At 46.4% G+C, this 24928-nt stretch overlaps 1 protein-coding gene and 1 long non-coding RNA gene across 3 annotated transcripts in view; one reads left to right on the plus strand and one right to left on the minus strand.

Annotated features, from left to right (window-relative positions):
- Positions 1–19233: 19233 nt before the first annotated feature.
- Positions 19234–20670, minus strand: LOC121478249. The gene is made up of 3 exons (XR_005984441.1): positions 20449–20670; positions 20041–20151; positions 19234–19805 (listed from the first exon to the last, which is right to left on the minus strand). It is a non-coding gene; the product is annotated as an uncharacterized LOC121478249 (long non-coding RNA).
- Positions 20671–20756: 86 nt separating this feature from the next.
- Positions 20757–24928, plus strand: part of SNTA1 (syntrophin alpha 1) — a 32293-nt gene continuing 28121 nt past the window's right edge. Inside the window, exon 1 of one of the 2 annotated variants that reach the window (XM_041733289.1) lies at positions 20757–21182. In XM_041733289.1, coding sequence (XP_041589223.1) covers positions 20873–21182 — 310 coding nt within the window. In that variant the 5' untranslated portion in view covers positions 20757–20872. The remainder of the gene's footprint in view (positions 21183–24928) is intronic. The other variant, XM_041733291.1, reaches the window with a different exon arrangement.

Here is a 24928-nt window from a genome sequence, read left to right on the forward strand (position 1 = left end):
AAGGAAATTAAAAAAACAATTTTGGGAATCCCTGGTTGGCTCAGGAGTTTAGTGCCTGCCTTTGGCCCAGGGCATGATCCTGGAGTCCCGGGATGGAGTCCCACATCAGGCTCCCAGCATGAGGCCTGTCTCCCTCTGCCTGTGTCTCTACCTCTCTCTCTCTCTCTCTATGTCTATCATGAATAAATAAATAAAAAATCTTTTTAAAAATTTAGGAAATTAAAAAAAAAATCTGGGTACCTATTTCCCCAAATAATCAAAAACTGTACTACCATTTTAATCATGTTACTTCAAATCTTTTTTGTTTTTCTTTTCAACAAAAATGATAAAACATTATAGCTTCAGTTGAAAGCTTTGTTTACTCCTTCTTCACCCAACTGCTCTCCCTGCCTCCCCATCAGAAAGTTTGATGGTTTCCATAAACGCTTCAGATTTTGGATTTCCATACATCACATACATGTTTTTATACTTGGACTTGTTTTTATATGAGTGTGCTTCTGTTGCACTAAAGTCATAAACAATATTATTTGTGTGTTTTTAAAAATGTCACATATGGGGACTACTGGGTGGCTCAGTGGTTGAGCGTCTGCCTCCCTCCCAGGCCTGATCCCGGAGTGCTGGGATTGAGTCCCGCATCAGGCTCCCTGTGTGGAGTCTGCTTCTCCCTCTGCCTGTGTGTCTCTTTCTCTCTGTGTCTTTCATGAATAAATAAGTAAAATCTTTAAAAAAAGTCACATATGTCATCATATTTTTCCCACATATTTTTGCAACTTGATTTTTTCCACTTTACCTTATATTTTCAAGATCCATCCATTTTGAGTCCATTCCCTTTACTTGCTGTAGACTTTTCCACAGTATAAATAGACTACAATTCATTTGTTTATTGTCAAAGAGAGGTATTTGCCACAGTGAACAAACTTCTCAAATTGATTTGCAAGAATTTCCTGGGGCAAATAGTGAAGTTATTTATTGGTTTCCAGTCCTTTCTTTCCAGGCAAGAATTCCCTGGATTGGACAGTTGAGTCATGTTGACATGGGGCGGGGTGGGGGGGGGCTCATTTCTCAGACCCAGTAGTTGAGTAACATTGAGGACAGTTGTCTAGGTTCTTTTATATATGTATATATGTATATATATATATATATATTTTTAAAAGATTTTATTCATTTGTTTATTCATGAGAGACACACAGAGAGAGGCAGAGAGAAAGACACAGGTAGAGACAGGCTCCTCGCAGGGAGCCCAATGGGGAAATCCATCCCCGGACCAGGATCAGGCCCAGAGCCGAAGGCAGATGCTCAACCACTGAGCCACCCAGGCATCCCTAGGTTCTTATATTTATCCAGTCCCCTATTGATGGGCATTTAGATTATTGCCAGTATTTTGCTATCACACCTATTGCTGCAATTACACTTTGTGAGAGCTTCTCTGGGGTCCCCACACAGAAGTGCAATCGTTAGGTAGCAAGATGTGTGCATCTGCAAGTTTTCTAGAGCCCTGTATTCTTTCCGGCCCATCTCCCTGACTCCCAAAAGAGGAAAATCCTTCTCCACAGCCACCAGAACAGACGGCAGGAACTGCCAGGGCTTTGCCCACACCGGCTGCCTGCCCACCCGCCCGCCTTCCCTTGTTCTGGCAGATTAACGATGACCTGTGACCCTGACAGGCTGGCCACACTCCCGGCCAATTTCAGCCTGTCGAAAGGAGTCCCCGGGGGTGGTTAGGGCTTGGGGATATGTTGGCCAGATGGGCCTGGGAGGTCTTGGGTTGGCTTATCCCAGGAGGCAGAGCAGGTGGGTAGCCCCCAGCACCCTCACCCCTGTTTCCCCATCATGCATCACTGGGCTGGAGCTGGAGCCAGATGGTAGGGATGGGGCGGCCTTGCAGCTTCTGGCCTGACAAAGGATCCTCTGTACTGCTCCCCCCACCCTGACTGGCGTGGCTGGGCTAGTCTGACTGCCAATCACTCTCAGCCTTGGCCTGCCTTGCCCTGGGCAGCCTTTCTGCCTAGAAGATCCCTTCCCCCATCCCATTTATGGAGGAAATTTCCCAAGCAATGTCCCTGGAGAGCCTTGGACTTGGAACCCCACTCATCATCCACCTGAGAGTGGGCAGGTATGACCAAGGCAGTGTTTCCCAGTGGTTATGACTGGTCACAGATTCAAATGTACTAATAAGATCAAGTGCAATGGACCAGATAGGGATTGTGGCAAACTGGTGCCTGGCACTCAGTGAGCCCTCATCAGTGGTCCCTGTGATTATTATAATGGAAGAACTGAAGCCTACAGAAGAGGGCACTTGCCAAGTCTCGAGGCTGGAAGAATAGACTTGGGAGTCAGGCCCACCTGAATTCATTCCAGATCTGTTACTGAGAGTGAGTTCTTGGGATCACCTAAGCTCTCATCTGAAATGGAGCTAATTAAATCTTTATCACAGGAAACAGTCCTGAGGGAGAAGTAAGATAATTCCTGGAAAGCATCTGGTATGGAGTTAGCTCCCAGTACATATGAGCTACATCTCATTATTATCCTGGGACCCAGAAAGAGGGTGCTGGCACTGCTAGAGACAAAAAAGGCCTCGGAATGAGGATAGGAGGTTCCTAGGGCATCAGTAGTTGAGTAGTTCAGGCCTGGGATCTCCCTTGAGGACTCTCCAAGTTACAATGTGTAATCTTCTTCTTCTTCCTTTTTTTTTTTTAAGATTTTATTTATTTATTCATGAGAGACACATAGAGAGAGAAGCAGAGACATAGGCAGAGGGAGAAGCAGGTTCTTCACAGGGAGCTCCATGCAGGACTCTATCCTGGGACTTCTGTATTATACCCTGAGCCAAAGGCAGACGCTCAACCACTGAGCCACCCAGGTGTCTCTGTAACCTTCTTCTTGACCAGGACTCTGTTTCCTTATCTGTAAAATGGGTTAAATGACAACAGTTACCTTATAGGGGGATTAAGTAAAAAAAAATTTTTTTTTTAAAGGAGATAGATGTTTATTGAGTACACTGCAAAGGAGTGACAGGCAGGACAACAGAGGAGAGGCCGTCTGCCAGGGTTAAGTCAGTTTTCACCTGGAGAACTTATGGACCATACTCAATCAGTACTAGTTACTATTGTGAGGCAAGGAGTCATTTTTGACTCCCCTATGAGGGCTAGGGTTTGGAGGGTCTCCAATTCAGATCTGTCTTGGGGTGCAGCAAAGGGAAGGAGGGGGAAAGGCTGCCCTGGGTGTCCCTTTTGGGTGCTGTCTCTATTTTGCTGGGTGACTCTAGGCGTCTGGAGAGGGGATGATTTGACCTCCACTGTTTCTCAGGAGTCTGGTTCCAGGATTCTCTTACCTGGACAGGGGCATGAAGGCAGGAAGGCAGATGGGGAGGGAGGTTAACAGAGGCTAGACATGGAGTTGCAGCCAGGCCAGCCTTCATGCCAGTCTGCCTCTAGGAATCCCTCCCCACGCAATGGGTCCGAGCATGTTCCAACTGGCTCCTTGATGCCAAGTGAAGTCTATTAATATCAAAGTAATAAGGTAATTACTGTGATTTGGAAAAATTACTAGTGAATGCTTTTGAGGGAATTTCAGAGCAGAGAGGAGGGTGAGTGAAACATCTGTGAGAAAAGGATGAAGGATTGTTCTGGATGCAGCATGAGGGTGGTAGATTCTGGGCCCTGGGGGAGCTCCTTCCACACTCCACAGCTTGGGACTCCTGTAGTGCGTGAGTAGAGGGGAGCGCCCAGCACTGCTCTTTCGGTGTGTGTGTGTGCGCGCGCGTGTGTGTGTGTGCATGTGTGTATGCTGAGGTGGGGTTTGGGAGAGGTACAGGGAGGGGTGTGTGTGGGATTTTTAGGCCCTAAAATTACCCTCGCAGATAACCTGTGGCCTCTGACTCTGAGTGATCTCCTGCCCCAGTCACTCCAGTTCTGAGCCCCTTGCCTAGAGAAGGGTAAGACGCAAGACCCCTGGGCACCTGGGTGGCTCAGTGGTTGAGCAACTGCCTTAGGCCCACGGCATGATCCTGGGGTCCTGGGATCGAGTTCTGCATCATCAGTTTCCCTGCATGGAGCCTGCTTCTCCTCTGCCTATGTCTCTGCCTCTCTTTCTGTGTCTCTTATGAATAAAATAAATAAAATCTAAAAAAAATAAAAATAAAATAAAGAAGAAGAAGACCCCTGAGTGAGAGAGGCTGGGAAGAGCTTAGAAGCGGAAGGTGTCAAAAAAAAAAAAAAAAAAAGAAGAAGAAGCAGAAGGTGTCAATGTGTGACTTGCACCACAGCATCTTCATCGCCCAGGAGCTTACAGACCTACTGGATCCCAGGCTCTGAGATGGGGCCTGGCAACTGGTGTCTGAAGAAGCCCAGAGTAGAGATGTGGGATGATAGGCAGGACCAGGTCTGGAAATGGAGCATGAAGACTGCTTTGGGAGGCTTTAGGAGGTTGACTCTGTAAGAAATGATGACAGAGTGGATGTGGAAAATAGAATGGTACTAGAAACAGTAAAAAAAAAAAAAAAAAAGAAGAAGAAGAAGAAGAAAAAAAAAGAAATAAGAAACAGTGAATCTATGCTGTGTACTCACTTAGTAGGACACCGCTAAGCGCTTTCTAAGTATGGCCTTCATTTCACCTTGGGAGAACCTCACAGGTAGGGACAACTGTGAATCAGTATTTTTAGATAGGAAACTGAAGAACCTAAAGGCTAGATGCCCAAGTCCCCACAGAGCCAATCTTCAGATACTGGGGTTGTGCTTCCTCTCTGATACCAGCCTGCTTTGGTATACCTGAAGAGGGTAGTTGGTGACCTGAGTGAGCAGTAAAGTCTGCTCAGGTGAGAAATAACTTTACCGGAGGCTAACACTGTTTTGATTTCTTTTTTTTTTTAATTTTTTTTGAATTTTATTTATTTATTTATGATAGTCACACACACAGAGAGAGAGAGGCAGAGGGAGAAGCAGGCTCCATGCACCAGGAGCCCAACGTGGGATTTGATCCCGCGTCTCCAGGATCGCGCCCTGGGCCAAAGGCAGGTGCCAAACCGCTGCGCCACCCAGGGATCCCTTGATTTCAAATTTATTGAGCACTTACTACGTGCATTTGCTTGTGCATTGTCACTTATATTTCTTTTTAAATTTTTTTTTATTATTTTATTTATTTGAGAGATAGAAGGAGAGAGAAACAGAGAAAGAGCATGAACACGAGGAGGAGGAGCAGCAGGCAGAGGCAGAAAGAGTAGCAGGCTCCCCGATGAACAGGGAGTCTAATGTGGGGCTTGATCCCAGGACCCTGGGATCATGACCTGAGCCAAAGGCAGACGCGTAACCCACAGAGCCACTCAGGTTGCCCCTATTTTAAATTTTTTTTGCCACCTTTAGGGACACCTGGGTGGCTCAGTGGTTATGTGTCTGCCTTTAGCTCAGGGAGTGATCCTGGAGTCCCAGGATCGAGTCCTGCATCGGGCTCCCTGCATGGAGCCTGCTTATCCCTCTGCCTGTGTCTCTGTGTGTCTCATGAATAAATGAATAAAATCTTAAAAAAATGTTTGGGTGGTCACTTTTGAAGATTTATTTATTTATTCATGAGAGACACACAGAGAGAGGCAGAGACACAGGCAGAGGAAGGAAAAATTTTGGTCACTTTTAAATGTCACTCTGGGGGCACCTGGTCAGCTCAATGAGAAAAACATGCAACTCTTGATCTTGGGGTCATGAGTTCAAGCCTCACATGGGATGTAGAGATTACTTAAATAAATAAAACTTTAAAAAGAATAAATGTCACTTGGATCCTCTAGGTACTGCAACTATCCCCATTTTACAGATGATGCAATTGAGGCTCAGAAAACAGGGTCAGCTGCCCAGGGTCACATAGTGAGTGGCACAAGAAAAATTTCAAGCAAGGCAACAGGAATTTGGCCAGGATTCCAAGACTTGGTGGATGGTCGATGGCCAAGAGAGAATTCTTGAGATGTTTTTGGTGCAAAAAGGTGGTTTTATTAAACCATGGGGACAGGACCTGTGGGTAGAAAGAGCTGCACTAGGGTGATAGAAGGGGCCCGTTATATGCTTTCCAGTTGGGAGGGGGTGAGGGATAGCATGTGGAGACCTACCCCTACACAGAGGTGCTTTACTGGTTCCTGTCCATTTGAGATGCCCATCCTGTGTCCTCAAGCACCCAGGATAGGTCCAGGAACAGAGCGTGCACAGAGTGAATGTTTGTTTTTAAAGATTTTATTTATTCATGAGAGACACACACAGAGAGGCAGAGACATAGGCAGAGGGAGAAGCAGGCTCCCTGTGGGGGCCCTGATGTGGGACTCTATCCCAGGACCCCAGGATCATAACCTGAGCCAAAGTCAGAGGCTCAACCACTGAGCCACCCAGGCATCCCGAGTGAATGTTTGTTAAGTGACATTAATAACATTTGTTGAAACAAAACAGTCTATGGAAGCCAGAAGAAGGAATTAAAATTGAAGGAGGCTCTTCCCAACAGGCTCATTTAGTTCTTTCAGAGCCCTTTAGCGTTTTACTATCCCCATTTTACAGACGCAGAAAGTAGGACTCAGAGAAGAAGTGACATGTTTGAGGTCACATGGTGTTAGTGGAAGAGCCAGGGTGAGAGGTCAAGTTTGCCCTGACCCCACAAAACTGGTTCTTTTTCCATCAGCTGGGTCAGTGACTGGGTGGTAGGGGTGCCAAGATAGGATGGCCTTGAAAAATAGTGGCTGGTATAATAATGGTAACAATTATTTTAATCATCATCTGTATGTATAATGGGTGGATGTGTAATTCTTTTTTTTTAAAAATATTTTATTTATTTATTCATGAGACACACAGAGAGAAAGAGAGGCAGAGACACAGGCAGAGGGAGAAGCAGGCTCCATGCAGGGAGCCCCACGTAGAACTCGATCCTGGGACTCCAGGATCATGCTCTGAGCCAAAGGCAGATGCTCAACCGCCGGGCAGAGCCACCTGCCCTGTATAATTCTTACATGAGGAAGGAAGGAAGTAAGGAAGGAACCTTACCCTCATTCTAAGGAAGGAAGTAAGGAAGTAAGGTAAGGAACCTTACCCTCATTCTAGACTCCCACCTTCTGCCCCGGCTGAAGGCCAGCCTGCGTAGACCCGCCAGCTCCGGCTTTCTGCTGCCCTCTGCTGGCACCAGTTAGATGTGGCGGTAGGCGTGGAAACCATGTGGCCTCAGCATCATAAGCTGGTCTCCAGCTTCTTCTTTTTTTTTTTTAAAGATATTCCTTCTTTTTTTTATTTTTTATTTATTTATGATAGTCACAGAGAGAGAGAAAGAGAGGCAGAGACACAAGCAGAGGGAGAAGCAGGCTCCATGCACCGGGAGCCTGACGTGGGATTCGATCCCGGGTCTCCAGGATCGCGCCCTGGGCCGAAGGCAGGCGCCAAACCGCTGCGCCACCCAGGGATCCCTGGTCTCCAGCTTCTTAACAGTGTCTTTCGCCAGTGACCAATACTGGTCTGGGGTGGGTGGGGGTGGGGGGTGGAAGACAGGGCTAGTGAGGCCCTCTAGGACCTCTGGTTCCTCCTTTATGAAGTGTTGGATTTGGGAGTAAAAGCTCTTAGACCGTGACTCTGAATCTGTCTCTGCCAAGGTTGACACCTTCTTGACTCCTCATTATCTCTAGGAAAAAAGCCAAACCCTGACTCCTGTCTCTGTACTCCTAGCATCTGAAACCCTCTTGCTTCTTACCTGAGCATTATCAAAACCCAGTTTGAACCATTATCATCCCCCCACAGTGTTTATTTTCTTGCTCGGAGGGTTAGAATGAGGGCCCTTAAATGATTGAAAGAGAAAAACCCTCTCTTAATCCTCCACTCAGCAGAACAGCAGAACACACACAAGAATAAATGTCTTGCTTCCTGAGATGATTGTTTAACCTTGCTCTCTCCTCTTTTGCTTGCTTTCTATCCCAGGGTGCAGCCCTTGGTTCATTTTTCTTCTTTCTCTGTGCCCTTCCTGGGTTATCTTCATCTGTCACGTACTTTCAACGCCTTCCAACTGCTGTTGACTCTCCCCAACCTCCTGCACCCAAGCCCTTAGCAAGTCTTATCCATCTTCCCTCCTCAATACCTCCTAATTATATTTACTCCTCTCCATCCCTGCTGCAGCCACTCCCTAGTCCTGGTTGCCACCATCTGCCATATGGACAACTTCAACAGCCTCTGTGCAGATTGTATTTTCCAGGGATGGCCATAACAATAGCTCCCATTCCATATGCTCTTCTAGAAACCTCTTATTCTTGCATCAAGATGTGGAGTCAAATTCTCCTCTTCTTGATATGGGGGACTTTTGTGACTGTCTTGATCAATAGAGCACAATAGAAATGATGTTATGGGACTTCCCAGACTAGATAATAAGAATACCATGACCTTCCACCTTGCTTCCCTGGGACACTTGATCTTTTTTTTTTTTTTTACGATTTTTATTTGACAGAGTGAGAGGCACAAGCAGGGGTAGTGGCAGAGGGAGAGGGAGAAGTAGGTTTCTTACCGAGCAGGGAGCCTGATGTGGGGCTCTATCCCGGGACTCTGGGAACCTGAACCCTGAGCCAAAGGCAGACACTTAACGGACTGAGCCACCCAGCCACCCTGGGACACTTGATCTTGCACTCCAACCACCATGCTGTGGGGAAGTCCAGCAGCTCATGGACAGAAACAGCAGCCCCCAGTCCTGGCCTCACCTGGGCTCTCAGCCAAGTCCATACCAATTTGCTAGGCATATGAATGAGCTATCTTGAAAATAGATCTTCCATCCTCCAGTCAAGCCGCTGCTCCACTATTATGTGGTACAGAGATAAGCTGTCCCCACTGAGCTCTGACCCAGTTGCAGATAGTGAATACATAATTGACTGTCACTGTTTTAAGCCTTGAGTGGGGTTGTTTTTTACCCAGTAATATTAACCTGAATACTCTTTTATGTTGTTGTTAAGATTTTATTTATTTATTTATTTATTTATTTATTTATTTATTTTTGATTTTACTTATTTATTAATGAGAGACACTGAGAGAGAGAGAGAGGCAGAGACACAGGCAGAGGGAGAAGCAGGCTCCATGCATGGAGCCCGACATGGGATTCAATCTCGGGTCTCCAGGATCAGGCCCTGGGCTGAAGGCGGCGCTAAACCGCTGCACCACCTGGGGCTGCCCTGAATACTCTTTTAAATGGTCTCACTGCTTCCTCATATTGTCCATATTCTGTTCGGTGGCTAGAGGGATCTTTTATAAACATAGATCAATTAACAGTTTAGGGGATTAGATACTCTGAACAACTCTCCTGCTCAAAAAAAAAAAAAAAATACAAGTGTTGGATAAAAATCTAAAAATATATTACTGAGCTGCTAAGAGTGAAATGGATATGGCAAAACCTATTCTTTTCTTCTTTTTTTTTTTTTTTTGGCAAAACCGATTCTGATACACAAGTATTTCTGCAACATCTGAATCATACAACTTATGATATGGAAATAAAGGAAATTAAAAAAAAAAAGGAAATAAAGGAAATTATCAATTCATTAAGGCTTGCCACATATAAATCTCAGACATGACTGGACAGGAGTAACAATCAACCATTCTAGATCTTCTCTCTCATATTCAGGGACATGAGTCAAGTATGATGGTGGAATCTTTGGTTCTGAAAATTATAAATTTTCTTTCATTGGAATAAGACTGGAATCACATAAGTACATTGTGGTATTGAGATATAATTTACATATCATAAAGTTTACTGATTTAAAGTGTACAGTGGGGGCGCTTGGGTGGCTCAGTTGGTTAAGCATCTGCCTTCAGCTTGGGTCATGGTCCTGGGGGTCCTGGGATCCAGCTCCATGTCAGGTTCCCTGCTCAGCGGGGAGCTTGCTTCTCCCTCTCCCTCTGCCACTCCTCCTGCTTGTGCTCTCTCTCCCTGTCAAATAGATAAATAAAATCTTTTTTAAAATTAAAGTGTGGGCAGCCCCGGTGGCTCAGCGGTTTAGCGCCGCCTGCAGCCCAGGGTGTGACCCTGGAGACCCGGGATGGGATCGAGTCCCACATCAGGCTCCTTGCATGGAGCCTGCTTCTCCCTCTGCCAGTGTCTCTGCCTCTCTCTCTGTGTCTCTCATGAATAAATAAATAAAATCTTAAAAATAAATAAAATAAAATTAAAGTGTACAGTGGTTTTAGTATATTTACAGAGTTATGAGGCTACCACCATAATCTAGTCAGATTTTCATTTTATATTTTCATATATAAAAATTTTTTCATATATATATATACATATATATATTTTATTTATGAGAGAGACAGGTATGTACCTAAGAGTAGAAGTGCTGGGTCATATGATAACCCTATGTTTAACATTTAAGGAACTGCCTAATTGCAAAAGTAGAATAAATCTTTATTTATAAAGATTATAATATAATATTATAATTATAATAAAATATTTTTTATTATAATTATAATTATAATAAAAATCTTTATTAAAAAATTTGGGGGGGATGCCTGGGTGGCTCAGCGGTTGAGTGATCCTGGGGTCCGGGGATGGAGTTCTAAGTCGGGCTCCCTGCATGGAGGCTGCTTCTCACTCTGCCTGTGTCTCTGCCTCTCTCTCTGAGACTCTCATGAATAAATAAAAACCTTAAAAATTTTTATATTTTAGAGAGAGTGCACTGGGGGAGCCTTCTATCCCAGCCTTCCATCTCCCACCCTGAGATCATGACTCGAAGATAAAATCAAGAGTCAGTTGCTCAACTGAGTGAGCCACCCAGGTGCCCTGAACACAAGCCCTCTTGAAAACCACTGACCCTGTGTTTTACTGAGAAAGGGTACTTAATAGTTCCCGTTGAATCAGTCTCACAAGGCTTTTTTTTTTTTTAAGATTTTATTTATTCATAAGAGACACACACACACACACACACACACACACACACACCAGAGAGAAGCACAGACACAGGCAGAAGGAGGAAGTAGGCTCCATGCAGGGAGCCCGATGTGGGACTCGATCCCGGGTCTCCAGCATCACACCCTGGGCTAAAGAAGCGCTAAACCTCTGAACCACCCGGGCTGACCCTCACAAGTCTTTTGTATACACTGAGGACTGTCTAGAAGCCTGCACCAACTCTGAAGAATCAAAGATTATTGTTAATCTTTGGTAAAATTTCTAACTTGTGTCCTCCATCCTATTTGGAGGAAGAAAATAAAATTTAAAAAAATTTATTTATTTATTTAAGAGAGAGAGTAAGTGAGAATGATAGTTCAAGCAGGGAGAGAAGGGGGCAGAGGGAGAGGGACAAGTAGGCTCCCCACTAAGCAGGGAGCTCTATGTGGTACTTGATCCCAGGACGCCAAGATCATGAGCTGAAGGCAGACACTTAGGCAACTGAGCCACCCAGGCACCCAAAAATAAAATTCTTTAAGTCAAAACAGAAAGAAAGAAAGAAAGAAAGAAAGAAAGAAAGAAAGAAAGAAAGAAAGAAAGAAAGAAAGAAAGAAAACCAGAGAGTTTACTACTAGTGTGCCCTCACTTACTATGGGATCTAAAGGATATAATTCAGAGAAGGAAAATAACCCCAGAAGAAAGTACTGAGATGCAAGAAAGAGTGAAGAGCAAAGAAAAAAATGTAGGTTACTTTGAATGAATCCTCACTGTGTAAAGCAACAGTGATATCTAATTTGTGGGATTGAGTAAAACAAGTGATCGCCAAAGTACTAGGTAAATACAGCAAATAATTTGGGAGAGAGTAATTGAAGGTAACAGAGTTAATATAATTAGAGAATATAACTTACAAATAGTAGAAGGAGAAGGGTCCATTAGTAAGACATTCAAGAAATAGTAAATGTAAATAATAGCTTGTTTAAGATTCATGCATATATATTACCACTGTAATGAAATGTAAGGACACGATTATAACAAAATTTGGTAGTGGTAGTCACTGGATGTGGGGAAGGAGGAATGTGATCAGAGAGGGGGGTCAGAAGGCCTCAGATAAATTGATTATGTTCTGTTCTTTATTTTAGTGTTTATTTATTTATGATCATCTTCTATTCTTTAAACCGCATGCTAGGTACATGATTGTTTTCTTATTCTTTACATATTACCTAGATGTTGTAATTATTTTTAAAATATGTATATATTAATTAATCAATTAATTAATTAATTTAGATGTAGGGCTTGAGCTCATGACCCTGAGACTGAGACCTGAGCTGAAATCAGGAGTCAGATGCTTAAGTGACTAAGCCACCCAGGAGTTCCTTAAATAATTTTAATAGTTAATAAAACATTCAGTGTAATCCTACCAAACAAACCATGTCCTACACTGAAACCCTCCAGTATCCTCTAGCTTGGAATAAAATCTGGGTGTATTTCCTTATTTCAGAAGATCTGCATTGTTTGGCTCTTGTGACTTGACTTCTCTGTGCTTCCTCCCTTGGTCACTAGAGCCATCCAAAGAAGCCAAAGTCTTTCTCATTACAGGACCTTTGCACAGGCTCTTTCCTCCAGGCATATTTGCCTCCTGGTTAACATTTATTTATTTATTTTATTTAAATATTTTACTTATTTATTCATGAGAGACACAGAGAGAGAGAGGCCCAGACATAGGCAGAGGGAGAAGCAGGCTCCCCAGTAGGGAGCCTGATGGGGGAATTGATCTCCAGACCCTGGGATCAGGACCTGATCCAAAGGCAGATGCTCAACGCTGAGCCACCCTAGGCATCCCTCCTGGTTAACTGTTAGGTCTTGGCTTGAAAATATCTCCTTCCCTTACTATCCTCCAGAAGGTCCTCCTGCCTCGTTATCTTCCATCATTGTCCTCTGTTCATTTTTTTTCTTCAGGCACACATTAGATTTGGTAATAATTTTTTTTTAAAGATTTTATTTATTTACTCATGAGAAACGCAGAGGGAGAGAGAGGCAGAGACACAGGCAGAGGGAGAAGCAGGCTCCACGCAGGGAGCCCGACATGGGACTCGATCCTGAAACTCCGGGATCAAGCCCTGGGCCAAAGGCCGCGCTAAACCGCTGAGCCACTGGGGCTTCCCGATTTGGTAATAATTTTAATTGTTTTGTTTTGTTTAAGAAAGACTCCCTCAGGATTCCTGGGTGGCTCAGCTGTTGAGCATCTGTCTTCAGCTCAGGGCGTGATCCTGGGATCCGTCATCGAGTCCCACATCTAGTTCCCTGCATGGAGCCTGCTTCTCCCTCTGCCTGTGTCTCTGCCTCTCTCTCTGTCTGTGTCTCCCGTGAATAAATAAATACAATCTTTTTTTTTTTTTAAAGAAAGACTTCCCCATTAGACTATAGATTTCATTAGGGTGGGGTGGGCATATATACAATCTCATTCATTCATTCATTTTGTTTTAAAGATTGTGTTTATTTATTCACAAGAGACACAAAGAGAGAGAGGCAGAGACACAGGCAGAGGGAGAAGCAGGCTCCATGTAGGGAGCCTGATGTGGGACTCGATCCCGGGACTGCAGGATCATACCTTGAGCTGAAGGCAGACACACAACCGCTGAACCACCCAGCCATCTCTGATTCATTCAGTTTTAAGTGGGCTCCACACCCAATGTGGGGCTTGAACTCATGACCTTGAAATCAAGAGTCATATACTCTATGGACTGAGTCAGGCAGGTGCCCTAGTAGTGTATACACCCGTCCATCGTTTATCCCTGGTACATGGCACCATGTTTGCCTCAGAGTTGGGACTTAGTAAATATTTTTGAATGAATAAGTAAATGATGTTAGATAGATTGAGAGAGGAAGCCCAGGAAGTGTCTGATCAGAAAGGATGTGATTTTCCTCACTTACCTGAGCCCCACTAAACAAAATTTATTGAAAAATAAAGTAAGAAGAATTCCAGTTGTGGATGGCATCCTTTTAAGTGGAAACCAGAACCTTTTCTGCTATTCATCATTCATTTATCAAACATTACTGGACTTTAACTGTTTATTAGATCTTGTTGTGGGGCTTTAATGGTGGGCAATACAGTGCCCTCCCTAACAGTGGGAAATCATTAGATCCTGCCTAAAGGTATGAAGTGCTGAGCTCAGCCCCTCTCCCAGCCTTCAGCCTGGAAAACCATCTCTCTATTTATCTTTCAGGGACCTAAGCTCTTATCACTCTTCCTCAGCATTCATTCATTCATTCATTCATTCATTCACTTAAGAGATATTTATAGTGCCAGGCACTGTGCTAGGTAGATAGAGTTGCTGCCCTCAAAGGGTGTCCAGTCTAGTGGGGGAGACAGATGATAGTCAGGTAAACAAACACTTTAAGCATAAGGTACAAATTGTGATGAGTGCTGTGGAGGAAATGAATATAATGGTCATGGGATAATTATATTTTTTCTCAGCTTTAATTTGAACAAGATTTCTTTTCTTTAATGATTTATTTATTTAGGGGCACCTGGGTGGCTCAGTCGGTTAACTGTCTGGCTTTGGCTCAGGTCATAATCCCAGGGTCCTGTTATCGAGCCCCACATTGGGCTATCTGCTCAGGGGGGGAACTTCTCCCTCTCCCTCTGCCCCTCCCCTCCCTCACTCGCTCTCTAAAATAAATAATAAATCTTTTAAAAATATTATCTTTATTTATTTGACAGAGAGACAGAGCACAAGCAGGCAGAGGGAGAGGGAGAGGGAGAGGATTTCAAGCAGACTCCCACTGAGCGCAGAGCCCAACCTAAGTATCAGTCTCAGGACACAGAGATCATGACCTGAGCTGAAATCAAGAGTCAAATGTTCAACTGACTGAGCCACCCCGGTGCCCCGATTTGGACAAGCATTTTAAGGAGGCAGCCTGAGTCCCCTGTACTGAGACAGCAAGATTAAAAAATGTGAGTGTGAATTCCCTCTCCCTGCCTGGGCTTAGGTGGTGGGGAGTGTGGCCTTTTACCTTGAATGGGTTGCCTTGTGGAGAGGTGAAGTCCTCATTGCTGGAGGCATCCAAGCTCAGGCTAGAGGGTGAGCTCTATGGGATGCTATTTATGTATGTATGTATGTATGTATTTATTATTATTTTTAAAAGATTTTATTTATTTATTCATGAGAGACAGAGAGAGATAGAGAGGCAGAGACACAGGCAGAGGGAGAAGCAGGCTCCGTGCAGGGAGCCTGATGTGGGACTAGATCCCAGGACCCCAGGATCACTCCCTGAGCCCAAGGCAGATGGTCAACTGCTGAGCCACCCAGGCATCCCTGCTCTTTTTTTTTTTTTTAAGATTTTATTTATTTATTCATGAGAGACACACAGAGAGAGTCAGAGACATAGGCAGAGGGAGAAGCAGGCTCTCTGTGGGGAGCCTGATGTGGGACTCGATCCTGGGACTCCAGGATCATGCCCTGAGCTGAACGCAGACATTCAACCTCTGAGCCACCCAGGCGTCCCTATGTGATGCTATTAAGGGGCTTCTTGGTTGGGGTTGGGTGGGGAATTGGAGTTGGTGACATTTGATGGGTCCTCCTCTAACCATCAAGACTAAAGGATATTAACATTCCTTTATCTCTAAGTTTCACATGCCTATATTCTGTGAATCTGACTTTGGCTAGGATCCTGGGGTAGTCCAATAGAAAGGACTAAAGCTTTGTAATCAGAATTAACTCAGTTCATATTCAGGCTCTGCCATTTAATTGCTGCATGACTCTGGACAAATCCCCTTCCCTCTCTAAGCCTTGGTTTCTTCCTCTGCAAAATGGAGATGATAAGCCTGCCTTACAAGGCTACACTGCAGATTAAAAAGTGACGCATAAGGGAAGTGCTTGGTTTGGTTTCTATCCCACAAGGCACTATGGACTCTTAGGCTTTGCAAGCCTCTCAGCCTCCAGTAAGATTCAAACTTCTCCTGGGGTGCAGTGTGATGTCACAATAAGTCCTGGTGCCAGACTGACTGGGCTTATCACTTCACGTCCCTGAGCCATGGTTTCCTCATCTGCCTACTGGGGATAATAACAGGACCTACTTCCTAGGTTGTCTTGAAGATTAAATGAGATGATCTATGGAAAGCAGTTAAGCAGTGGATTGTGTAAACTCACATTACTGCCATCTTTGGGTCTGGGAGGTCAGGGATGTAAGAATCTCTGCTTCCTGCCTTGGAGCCCATGCATTGAGAGGCTTCCTTGCTTGACTAGGGCTCCAGACTCTAGATCCTGACTGTAGGGCCTTCAGAGTGAATTTGAGACAAGTTAGCTGGGCAGCTCCCCTTCCTCTCTGCCTTTCTCCCTCTCATCCCTTGGGACTGAACTGGTTTTTTCTGGGAGCTGTGCCCTGTGGTTTGGTGGTGAGCCAGGCCTGTGTGTATGTGTGTGTTTAAGGCCAATTTCTGGGCTATAGCAGAGAGGCATCAGCTGACCACAGTGGAGGCGTAGAGTGTTCCTCCAACTACAGAGTTCCTGGGGGTGGGCTGTTTGGGGCACAGCTGATTGGCATTGTCCATACTGTGTGATTGCTGACACACACACACACACGCACATAAAACATAAAATACACACACATACTCATATATATACCCACACATACACATGTACATATACACATTCATACATCATTCTTTTTTCTGGCTGTACATCCTTTGCCCTTCTCTGCTAGCCTCCTCTTATTCTGGACACATCACCTCTCTCCTTCCTCCCATCCCATTATAACCATAGAAAACAGTCTCCCAGGGGAGGAATTCTGTATCAGAGCTCTTTCTCAACAAGTTTGTCTGGGGCTCTTTTAGTCTTTTTTAAGCAGGGCAATACGTGGGGGGACTTTTAAGGATCTGGCTTCAGGCTTTGGTCCTGGGAAAGAAGTCTGATCTCTTGCCCTCCCCAGGTCTCTTGCCTCCTGCTTGATCCTTCCTCCTCTCCCTCTCTACCTTTAGAGTGAAGCTTCCAAAAGCCAAGTAGAATGAAGTTCTCATTTATCACAAGTGTTTACCCTTAATTTTTTCAGGTTGCTCTACCATCTTTAGAGCATAAAACTCATACTTTTAAAATATCAATGCATAAGGGTGCCTGCCTGACTCAGTCAGAAAAGCATGTGACTCTTAATTTCAGAATTGTGAATTCAAGTCCTACATTGGGTGTAGAGATTCCTAAACAAAACAAAACAAAACAAAACACCTTAAAAAAATCACTACATAATGCTATATTTCTTTCTTTCTTCCTCCCCTATTTCCTCTCTCACTTTCTGTATCTTTCTCTCATATTTACTGAATATCATATATCATATATCATATATACATATCATACCCTGTGTGTGTATGTGTTTTAGTTATGTCTTTTCTGTTTTGATACTTATCACTCTAAATTAAAACTATTTGACTGGGCAGCCCAGGTGGCTCAGCAGTTTGGGGCCACCTTCAGCCCAGGGTGTGATCCTGGAGACCTGGGATCGAGTCCCATGTCGGGCTCCCTGCGTGGAGCCTGCTTCTCCATCTGCCTGTGTCTCCGCCATTCTCTCTGTCTCATGAATAAAAAAATAAAATCTTTAAAAATAAAATGAAACTATTTGATGCCTGTTTTCCAAGATAATTACAACTCATATTTTTTCAGTGCTTACTATACCCAGGAATTGTGCACTCAATAAGCAGTTTATCAGCATTATTTTATTTATTCCTTATAATAATCTAGGGATAGTAATTTCAATATTCTTATTTTATAGATTATTAAATGGAAAGTTATGGGTATTAAAAAAGTCACCTAGGACCACAGAGATAGAAACTGGCATAGTGATATATGTCAGTTATATCTCAATAAAGATGGGGGGAGAAAAGGGCACAGTAAAAATTTGAACGTAGAAAATCAGGATACAATACCAATCTTCTTAACCACTGTGGGATCCTACCTCTCAGTGGGCTGTGTGTCCTGTGAGGTGAGCCACTTATCTTGTTTAGATAAGTCCATGGGTCGCATGGGTGGCTCAGAGGTTGAGCATCTGCCTTCGGCTCAGGACGTGATCCTGGAGTTCTGGGATCAAGTCCCACATCAGGCTCCTTGCATCGGACTCCCTGCATCGGCTCCCCAGGCTCCCTGTGTAGAGCCTGCTTCTTCTCCCTCTGCCTATGTCTCTGCCTCTCTCTGTGCCTCTCATGAATAAATAAAAATCTTTAAAAAAACCCATCCTACTTGTTTATCTTGTTGGAACCTAGGGCTTGTGTACCTAGCACTGTGACTGGCATATAGGAGATATTCAGTAGGTATTGTTGGGGATACCTGGGTGGCTCAGCGGTTTAGCGCCTGCCTTTGACCCAGGGTGTGATCCTGGAGTTCTAGGATCGAGTCCCACATCGGGCTCCGTGCATGGAGTCTGCTTCTCCCTCTGCCTGTGTCTCTGCCCCTCTCTCTCTCTCTCTGTGTTTCTCATGAATAATAAAATCTTAAAAAAAAAAAAGGGAGATATTCAGTAGGTATTGTTGAATGAATGAATGGATTGTAAACTCATCCTTTGCTGCTATGTGGGCCGAAGAAAGGAGAAGTAAGAGTGAATGGGCTTGGTAGCCAGACAGAGCCAGGTTAGAATACAGGTCTGTTCTTATTAGTGCTGTCTCACTTTCCCCATCTATAAAATGGAGATAATATACAGGCTGTGCAGGATGTGTGAGGTTTATTTTTTTATTATTTTTTTAATCTTTATTTATTTATGATAGTCACACAGAGAGAGAGAGAGGCAGAGACACAGGCAGAGGGAGAAGCAGGCTCCATGCACCGGGAGCCTGGCATGGGATTCGATCCCTGGTCTCCAGGATCACACCCTGGGCCAAAGGCAGGCGCTAAACCGCTGCGCCACCCAGGGATCCCCGGATGTGTGAGGTTTAAATGACAATGTCTATAAATTAGCCAGCTCATGTGCCAATGTACAGCAAGTTGAATAAATGGCATCTATGTATTATATATACATGTGTATGTAATATATATGTATTATACATGTGGCCTCAGTGGATTTTCGGTGGTGTAGAGCCATTCCCTTATTGTTGGACAGTTGGGCTGGTCTCTAGTTATTTGCAAACATACATTTGCTGTGGACAACTTGTATATGTAACTGTTTTCTTTTTCCTTTCTTTAAAAAAAATATTTTTATTTATTCATGAGAGACACACACACAGAGACATAGGCAGAGGGAGAAGCAGGCTCCATGTAGGGAGCCTGATGTGGGACTCCATCCTGGATCCCAGGATTACGCCCTGGGCAGAAGGCAGACGCTCAACCACTGAGCCACCCAAGTATCCTTTTTTTTTTTTTTTTTTTTCGTTTTCTTTTTCCTTTGGTCATATCTACCTGGAGATGCAGGCAATCTACATAGTGATGTGGCCCTAAGTATCACCTAACACATTACTGCTAGGAGTGGAAGCTAGAGACAGGAGCAGATAGGAAGGCTGGGTGAAGTGTGCAATTTGGTGGGATTTTTCTGTAATGATCCCACCTCACTTCTGTATTTGGCAGCTGTCTGGCAGTGGTTCAGTGCTTAGGCACTGGTGTCACACAAGCCTAGGTTTGAGTCCTTTCCCTGTCCTACTCACGAATGTGTGATAGAGGCCATTTAGGCCTTCTATATCTAAGTTTTCCCTACTGTATAATGGGAGTGTTGCTAACTACAGTTACTCCTGCAGGCTACTGTAAAGTTGCGATAACACAGGAATATGCTCAGATCTAGGCCTGGCCAATGGTAAGCACTCAATAGATAAAAGGGACTAGGGTGCCTGGGTGGCTCAGTCGGTTGGTTAGGGCTCTGCCTTCCTCTGGGCTCACGATCCTGGGGCTCTGGGATCCAGGCCATATGTTGGACTTCTGCTCACGGGGGAGCCTGCTTCTATTTCTCCCTCTGCTGTTTTCCCCTGCTTGTGCTCTTTCTCCCTGTCAAATAAATAAATACAACCTTAAAAAAATAAAAGCGACTGTATTGATTGCACAGGAGTCGCAGTCTACAACGCATTTGCAAATCGATTTAATCCTGACACAAACACTGTCAGGTAGCGATTCTTGTGATCCCCATTTCATCGATAAGGAAATTGAAGCCTGGAGAAGTGAAGTGATGAGATCAAGGTCGACAAGGAGCTAACAGAGTGAGGCCCCAGGCCCAGAGCCCCACCTTCCAGGCCTCTTTCCTCACACCAGGAGTCCTGGGTTCTTCTCCAGCCAGGTCTCGCAGAGGGCACTGTGGGACTTCAGGCCTTTTTTTTTTTTTCTTTTTTCTGTCCGACTGTTAACAGAACAGGTGGTTAATCTCTCAAGCTCCCTTCCGTCGAGGTGGGGACCGCGTCCCTTCCCTCGGGGGGCCCTGAGCCGCCAGCAGCGCGCTCATCCCAGTGGGCGGGACCTGTCGGCGAGAGAAGCCACGCCCACAGGCAGGCCGAGGGCCCGGCCCCGCGTCGGGAAATCAGCCGCTTCCAAAGCCGGCCTGCAAGTGCCTGGGGGCTCCGTGTCTACACTCGCCCTGTCGCTAAGAGCAGCTCCCCGCAGCACCCCCAAAGCCTCGCAACGGGCTCCGCGGTCCTACCGCTTTCTCTCAGGCTCCTACGTCCGCGAGCTCCGGTCCCGGCCCTCGACGGCCTTGCGGAGCGCCGAGTCCCTCCGCGGGATCCTGCTCCGGACACGAGGCCCCGCCCCGCGCGTGGCCGCGGCGCTCCTCACCCTGGACCCCCAGCCCTACGCCCCAGGACCGCAACCCCCGGGCGCGCGGTGCCCCCCGCGTCCTTCAGGTCCCCGCGCCGCCGCGTGCCACGCCGGCTCGCCCGCGCCCCGCCCCCCGCCGCCAGCCACACCCCGGCGGCCCCGCCCCAGGCTCCACCCCCGGCGGCCCGGGGTAGGGTGGCGGCTGGCCCAGGCGGGCCCCCGCTGCCCTCTGCCCCGGGCGCTCGGTCGGAGCGGGCCGGGCACTGCGGGGCAGGGCGATCGCGGCGGCGCGGGGGTCCGCGGCGAAGATGGCGTCCGGCCGGCGCTCCCCGCGCACCGGGCTGCTGGAGCTCCGCGCCGGGGCCGGTCCGGGGGCCGGCGGCGAGCGGTGGCGGCGGGTGCTGCTCAGCCTGGCGGAGGACGCCCTGACCGTGAGCCCCGCCGACGGCGAGCTCGGCCCGGAGCCCGGCGCCCCGCGGGAGCCGGAGCCCGCGCAGCTCAACGGCGCCGCCGAGCCCGGCGCGGCGCCCCCGCAGCTGCCCGAGGCGCTGCTGCTCCAGCGGCGCCGCGTGACGGTGCGCAAGGCCGACGCCGGCGGGCTGGGCATCAGCATCAAAGGTGGGCGCGGGGGCGCCGGGGGCACGGGGGGCGCGGGTCTGCGGGGCCGCCGAGCGGCGCACGCGGGACGCGGAGTTGGAAGACGTCTGGGGACGAGGAGGGTGTCTGAGGGGCAGAGGGACCGAGGGGGACACGGGGAGCAGCAAGGTCGGAGGCCTCAGGCACAAGGCACGGGCGGAGGGCGTGGGGGCGCGCCAAGGACAGGCGGGTGGCTTCTGTGTGGAAGCATAGGGACGTCAGGGCTTGCGTGGACATCAGGTAGGAGAGGAGCCAGGGGAGCGAGGGATGGAGAGAGGGGATCGAGGCCTGGGAAGCTTCCCTGAGACACCGCCAAGGTGCCAAGGTGGCGGGGAGGGCTAAGGCCTGGAGTTGGGAGCACAGGTTTGGAGACTTGGGGAGAGGCACAGGCTGGGCTCACAGACAGGGGTCCAGGAAGGACCCAGACATCCGAGGACCCAGGACCCCATGTATCTAGGTGGAGAGTCCCGACAACTGGGTTTGAGTTTCCCTGCCTGGCCATCATCACCTTGCGCAGAATTGAGAGTGGGCATAGAGAAATCTCGGCCCCCAATCCTGAGAGCTTTCTTTAGGATGCAGGCAGGTAGTGTTTGAATCCTGGATCTGTGTGCACTTAGACAAGTCACTTCCCATCTCTGGATTTCAGTTTCTTTGCTATATAATGAGGCTAATGATAGAGTTGTAACAATTCCAAGAGAACAGGAGTCTGAAATTTGTACTCTGCCAGCACACAGTAGATGCCTAGTTAATTATTGCTGTTAGATGAGAGGAAAAATGGAGTCCAGGAGAGACTGCCAAGGCAACTAACCACTGTGCTTAAAATCCCTGTATACTCACAGCAGCTGGGTTCACCATTCCTACCCATCTGCTTCTCAGGGTGCTGTCTGCCTTGGGAAAGGGTGTTGGCTCTTGAATCACCTTGGATATGCGCTGTTCTCTCCCTGCTGCTGGGTCCTTTCATTGGTGTCTCCAGACCCTTTGGCCTGGGTGAGGGGGCGGGGATGGTGGTGACTCAGCTACCACCGTGTGCTGGAATGCTGTGTTCAGTACTTAGGATCTATTTTATCCAGGCAACAAGTGGTAAAAAGTGAGGAGCACAATCTCCATTTAGCAGGGGAAGAAACTGAGACTCAGAAAAGGAACACAGGGATCCCCGATGGCTCAGCGGTTTGGAGCCTGCCTTCAGCCCAGGGTGTGATCCTGGAGTCCCTGGATCAAATCCCACATCAGGCTCCCTGCATGGAGCCTGCTTCTCCCTCTGCCTGTGTCTCTGCCTCTCTTTCGGTGTCTCTCATGAATAAATAAATAAATAAAATCTTAAAAAAAAAGAAAAAGAAAAGGAAAACAATCTTCCCAGGATCACACAGTGAATGATTTGAACCTCAATGATCAGGCCTTAAGAGAGTGCTCAGAGGATTTGGTTCTTCCCCATCGAAGGGCAGATTATCAGGCAGCTGACCAAAGGAATCTAAAAGGGAGAAATGGGGAATGCGGAGAGTGGATACCAGTCTTGCCCCTCAACTCCAGAGTGGAATAGGGTAACAGATCAATCCAGAAATTGGACACTCGATGTGTTAAAGCAGAAAGGAATTAATTTTTTTTTTATTTTTTAAAGATTTTATTTATTTATTCATGAGAGACACAGAGAGAGACAGACAAAAAAAGAGAGAGAGAGAGGCAGAGACAGGCAGAGGGAGAAGCAGGCTCCATGAAGGGAGCCCGACGTGGGACTCCATCCTGGGACTTCAGGATCATGCCCTGAGCCAAAGGCAGACACTCAACTGCCGAGCCAAACCCAGGCATCCCAAGCAGAAAGAGAGTTAATATAGAGTTCCATTTTACAGATGGACAAGCTGAGACTTGGAGAGGAGGAGCACAGACTTCCCAAGGTCACATGAAGTTACTCCTTAGCTTCATACTGCCCAGTGGGAGTGAAGGTACTTTTAGGAGAGGTCAGGGGAATTACTAGCTCCATTCAGTTCTTCATGAATAGAGACTGGGCTCTTGTTGCCATGGTGACCTCCCTTCAGGGTCCAGCCTGGCTTGAGGTGGCTTGGGATGATCATAGCTTCAGATTGAACTGAATTTCCTAGTTTCAGGTGGAGGAGAGCAGATATAAATAGAAACCCACTCCTTTCTAGTCTTAGTCCTGTGCCATGCAGTGAGCATACTATTGGGCCTATATGGGGGCCACGAGAGGCATTCTAGTCCTACCTTTGCCACCATCTTATTGTGTGACCTTGAAATAATGACCTCCTCTCTATGGGCCACTAGATCCTCATCTTCAGCATTCTGGGATGGACCAGTAATATGATATCTGAGGGCCTAATTTACAGTCAACCATAGGGTTAAGAGCCTGGTTCTGGAGCCAGGAGACCTAGGTTAAAATACTGCTTTACTGCCACCAACTAGCTGGATGACCTTGGGCAAGGAGCTTCTCTCTGCATTTTATTTTTCCTGAGAGGAAACTGAGCATGCATGTGTGATTGGGATGTCGTGAAGATGCAGTGAGACAACATTGGAAACGTTTAGCACGATGCTTGGCACTTGGTATGTGAAACTAATGCAAACTATTGTGACTATTTCATGTTTTATTTTTATTTTTAAGATTTTTATTTATTTAAAGATTTTGTTTATTCATGGGAGACATACACAGAGAGGGGCAGAGACACAGGCAGAGGGAGAAGCAGGGTCCATGCAGGGAGCCCCGTGTGGGACTCGATCCCGAGACTCCAGGATCATGCCCTGGGCTGAAGGCAGGTGCTAAACGCTGAGCCACCCAGGTGTCCCTATTTTATGTTTTAAAAGGATATTCAAGAGCTCAGCCATAAAGTGATTCAGTAAGATGTATTAGGTTTTTTTGCATCAGAGATGCAATCTGGATAGGCTTTTGAAATCTAGACTTTAAGGCCTTGGTTTTCAGCTGGGTCTTGGATTGTAAAACTTTCCAATTGTGAAGAGGTCCTTGGGGGGCCATAGCAATAACTGATTTCTATCTTTACTCCAGATTAAGTGGTATCAGTGGGTTCCCCCATTGGGGGGAAAATAACTTAAAATATAAAATATTTAAGAAAAAGCTATCGAAACACTTGTAAGTTACTCAAACATGGACGAACACCCAAAGCATTTAACCAACGATCCAGTGACCAAACTCCATTAAGAATTTAGAAAATGGAGAGAAAATGAGTGGGAAAAATCAGAGACAGTGACAAAATATGAGAGACTCCTAACTCTGGGAAACAAACAAGGGGTAGTGGAAGGGGGGTTGGGTGGGGGGATGGGGTGACTGGGTGATAGGCACTGAGGGGGGTACTTGACAGGATGAGCACTAGGAGTTATACTATATGTTGGCAAATTGATTCCAATAAAAAAAATATACATAAAAAAAGAATTTAGAAAACGAGGGACACTTGGGTGGTTCAGTGGCTGAGTGTCTGCCTTGGGCTCAGGGTGTGATCCTGGGGTTCTGGGATTGAGTCCCGCATTAGGCCCTCCATAGGGAGCCTGCTTCTCCCTCTATGACTCTGCCTCTTTCTGTGTGTTTGTGTCATGAATAAATAAATAAAATAAAATAAAAAAAGAATTTAGAAAATGATTTATTAGTGTTCCAGACTTGTAAGACTCCTTTCTGAGATTCTCTTTACTCTCTCATCCCTGCTTTCCTGGCACTGGGCTGGGCGCCGAGGTAGGCTTTCAGAAATAATTTTGCCTTCGTGGGACTCTTAAGC

The sequence above is a fragment of the Vulpes lagopus genome, chromosome 18, assembly GCF_018345385.1.
Source record: "Vulpes lagopus strain Blue_001 chromosome 18, ASM1834538v1, whole genome shotgun sequence".
NCBI classification, from domain to species: Eukaryota; Metazoa; Chordata; class Mammalia; order Carnivora; family Canidae; genus Vulpes; species Vulpes lagopus.